At 40.7% G+C, this 4533-nt stretch overlaps 1 protein-coding gene across 1 annotated transcript; it reads left to right on the forward strand.

Moving 5' to 3' along the window:
• The first annotated feature begins 2177 nt into the window (after nucleotides 1-2177).
• On the forward strand, nucleotides 2178-2757 carry LOC121860354 (variant surface antigen D-like). Its single transcript, XM_042357453.1, has 2 exons — nucleotides 2178-2189; nucleotides 2353-2757. Exons 1-2 carry the CDS (start codon nucleotides 2178-2180, stop codon nucleotides 2755-2757), a joined length of 417 nt encoding a protein of 138 aa, XP_042213387.1.
• Nucleotides 2758-4533: the final 1776 nt, after the last annotated feature.

The raw sequence follows: 4533 nt of genomic DNA on the forward strand, positions 1-4533 counted from the left end.
TCTGGGGGATAATCTACAGTATTAATCACCAGTTGGGAGTAAAACATAACTCTCCGACCTTCAACACTTAGGTAGACCCACACAAGAGCCACAAAAACTAGTAATTTGTGTATTCTCCCATGAAGGCCACCCACCCTGTGTGTGTGTGTATCACTCACTACGCTGATGAACCACCTGTTGCTGCTTCATGTGTAGCACTGTATAACACCTGTTGCTGTTTATACATCACCATATCACGGCTTAAAGTACCGTTTGGTGCTACTGAAGCATTTTTTATGTTCTAGATATTGTGAAGCAGGCGGAGCACAATGTTGAGTAAGTGACTGTGTTGGTAGCACTCATTTACACTCAAAAGTCACTTCATTTACACTCAAAAGTCACTTCATTTACACTCAAGTCACTTCATTTACACTCAAGTCACTTCATTTACATTTTTCTGAAATAAAGTAATAACACACTGACTCATCCCATGTTAGTGCACCATTTTTCTATTAATTCTAAGTTGAAGGAATTACAGCACCTGTAAACACTGAACACTGCCGCACCAAACTGTGTTACTCCTGTGTTCTTGTACCATAAATCAACTCCTTGATAGACAGACAGACGGACAGACAGAGATAGATAGATATAGATACTCAATAAAATAATCCTACAAGGTCACTTCAATCCAGTTTGTACATAGACAAGCAGGGAGACAAACAACAGTAAACAGTAACTCAAGTCGACCAAGGACAGCCAGCCGCCAAATGTGTTCCGGCATCACCAGCTAGGATAGCTAAACAAGCTATCTCTCGTTATCTGATATATCCAAACACATAATCTTTAAAGCAATTTCAATAAAACAAAAGCAGACGAATCTATTCCTCGAGCATACCTAAGCGAGCTAAAAGTACCAAACACTGGCCTGGTATGTTTACAAAAACACAGCACTCTCATTGGTGGAGCGCTGGCCATCCCTGGCTGCTGTACGACTACACTCCTGTCTAGTGTAAACAAACAAAGTAAAGTCTGGGAAACGGGTAACTTGTGACACCGGTAATCCTTGAATTGAATTGAAACAGTTTATATAGCCAGAAAAACACAGATACAGAATGGATAATAATAACAATATTAACATGGCTGAGCCAGTTGAGAACCTGAGCTCTCTTTGAGGCACCTGATATATACTATACATTTATCTCAAGGAAGTATTATGTAACATTTAGTATCATCTGGAATAGTACAATAGCATGGTGGTAATAAGAACATCTCATAATGTTACCACGGTTATCACTTCAATATTTATTTATTTTATTTATTTATTATTTTTTCTATATCTTTTTTTATATACACAAATTACAGTGGAATTGAAAAACATAAGTATAATGGGGGAGCAGTACAACATGGTTTGTACAGTAATAAGGTTGAACACGAGGACAGAGCTGTCAGGATTATGTTTATTTGGCAATTATGTTTATTGCAATGGTAATTACTTATCTATTTACATGATAATTTCCTATAAAACGGTTTTGATGGTACAATAAAAGCAGGTACTGTAAATATAGTACTGTAGGTGTTACAAGAAATATTAATACTTAGACAATAGATATATTTTTAAGAGATGATTTAAAGGAAGGGAGCGTAGTCTTTGCTCGGATGGGTGGGGGTAAGTTGTTCCACACCTTCACACTGTGATATTTTATGGAGGTCTAGGACTGAGAGGAGCGAATGGGGGGTGGTCTTAGTAGCTCTGGTACACTCACCCATGGTACCCTCACCCATAGTACCCTCACCCACGGTACACTCACTTTACACACCTTTTCAACGCACTGTATAAAATAAAGAGCATCTCACTCCACAGTGTTCAGAAACAGATGTCTTAGTTGAAACTTACTAGCACTTCTGACCAACGTTATCATGAAATATTAGACAATAAACCTTAAATAAGAGTAGAGAAGGGATGAGGTGGAGGAGTGGGGAGACAAAAAGAGAGAAGGGAGGAGCTGAGAAGAGGAGAGAATACAGAAGTTGTGTGTGTGTGTGTGTGTGTTAACTTGTACTGGAGGGAAGAGAAGGTAGGTACTATCAGCCCCATATTTATACTGTTCTACAACCTGGTCTTAACTGCCTGCCGTACTGTACCTTACCGTTCTCAGTCACCTTAACTCGAGCACAAATCGTGGGAAAAAAATAGCAAAATGACTGTGAAGGTGAGTCAATGGGACCTCGGAGTTAAGTGCCCCTTGAAAGCTAAGTAGCATTCCAGAACACAGTGCCACCTCATGACTAAGTGACACCTTCAACAAAATGTACTTTCCCAGAGCCTTCAGGTAATAAATTCTACCCCAGAGCTAAGTGACACCTCGAAAACAGGTGACACCTCAGAAACAAAGTGGCACCTCAGACACAGGGGGCATCTCAGACACAGGTGGCACTTCAGAAACAAGTGGCACCTCAGAAACAAGTGGTACCTCAGAAACAAGTGGCACCTCAGAAACAAGTGGCACCTCAGAAACAAGTGGCACCTCAGGAACAGGTGGCACCTCAGGAACAATGGCACCTCAGAAACAAGTGGCACCTCAGAAACAAGTGGCACCTCAGAAGCATGTGTCACCTCAGGAACAAGTGGCACCTCAGAAACATGTGTCACCTCAGGAACAAGTGTCACCTCAGGAACAAGTGTCACCTCAGGAACAAGTAGCACCTCAGAAACAAGTGGCACAAAAGAGGCGTCAGCTGGTGGGAACGGCACAGCACTCCCTTCCATCCTCTTGTTAAACACATGATAAGGCATAAATCTGCCATCATCCCCATTTTCCTCCCTCTCTCCATCCCTTCCACCAAAGACCCCCTTCCTCCTTTCCACCAAGCCCCACCCCCTCCCTCCTTTCTTCCCCCACGTTCCTTTCCACCAAAACCCTCCTCCCTTCCACAAAACCCCTTCTCCTTCCACAAAACCCTCCTTCCTTCACAAACCCCCTCCCTCCTTCCCCTCCCTCCCTCCCTCCCTCCCAACACCTTCCCATCCCCTATCTTCTCCTTTACGTGTCTTTAAAATAACCTAAGAGTATACGAGATGCTTGGGGGAAGTAAGACCAAGACAATGATCGCAAAAGTTAAAGTGACCAGACCGTGAGCACACAAGGGAGGCAGCTAGAGAGGATATCCTGTTGATAAAACCCCAGGGACCGCTAACACCCTGCAGGCTTACGTGACATGTTTACCCACACCACGATCTCCATCACCCCTCACATCTGCCTCCCTCATTCCTCACCTGTCTTCCTCATTCTCGATCTGTATCTCCCTCATTTATCTTCTCTATCTCCCACATTTTTCATCTCTATCTCCCTCATTTCTCATCTCTATCTCCCTCATTTCTCATCTCTATCTCCCCCATTCCTCATCTCTATCCCCTTCACTCCTCACTTCTATCTTTCTCACCACTCACTTCTACTTCCTTCACCCTTCACCTCTATCTCCCTTACTTTTTACATCTTCCTACCTCATCCCTCACCTCTACCTCCCCTACTTTTCACCTCTTCCTACCTCTACCTCCTGGCAACAAAGGGTTATAGCTGGGTACGTACACCAGTCACTCTCAGAATAGAATAAACAGAGCATTAAATTATACGACTTGAATTTCTAACAAGTTAATTATCACAAATGACTTTATATTTCAACACAAGGGCTCGTAACTTACATAAGAATTTCCATAAAATGTTTCAAATTAAACTCACGTATACCCAAGCGATATCATATGTTCAAGGTAAAGGTAACAACTGTAATAATATAATAAGATAAGTAAAATACTACGTGAATTATATTAAAATTCATCCATAGTCAAAATAAATATTCAAAGTGTAATATTCACAATGGCAAAGATATATAAACAACTATGTACTGTACGTTAAACACCTCAGAGATACAAAACATAAATCCAGTAAGTGACTGTTAGCGAATAATGTTGAAGATGGCCCACTAAGACCGCAATAAATAACCTTAATTAGGTCAACAATAAACCAGGACTAACGAGGTCATTATTCACCAGAGACTGAAGGATCCAGCGGCGGTCCAGGGTAAAACAGCCACCAACAAACAACACTACACCTTCACTCATGGCGAGTTATAATGATACACTACGGTATTTAAAGTGTGTGGGTGGCAGGTATAACACACAGGTAATATGAGTTAATCATTGTTTATCCTCATATACATCATTATGATTATACAAATTTATCGAGAGAAAAAATACAACACCGTCTTAATAATATCCATGAAACTAGAGTATAAATATTCTCACTAACTGACCTAACTCCCCTCTCACCTGGCTCCCACCTGGTAATTAAATCATCCATCACATAATACTACTCGATCCTTAGTCAAGAATGTGTATACATTATACCACTAATTAATACCTACAGTATACAGTATTCTCATTTACAAAATAGGTTTATGCATACTGTACTGCAATCATGACATACAATATAATGCTTTCAAGCTATACATTTATAAGAGTAAATGTTTGTGTATTCATATTATACAATACTCTCTTAT

This window comes from Homarus americanus, unplaced genomic scaffold (genome assembly GCF_018991925.1).
Source record: "Homarus americanus isolate GMGI-L3 unplaced genomic scaffold, GMGI_Hamer_2.0 scaffold48088, whole genome shotgun sequence".
Lineage (NCBI taxonomy): Eukaryota > Metazoa > Arthropoda > Malacostraca > Decapoda > Nephropidae > Homarus > Homarus americanus.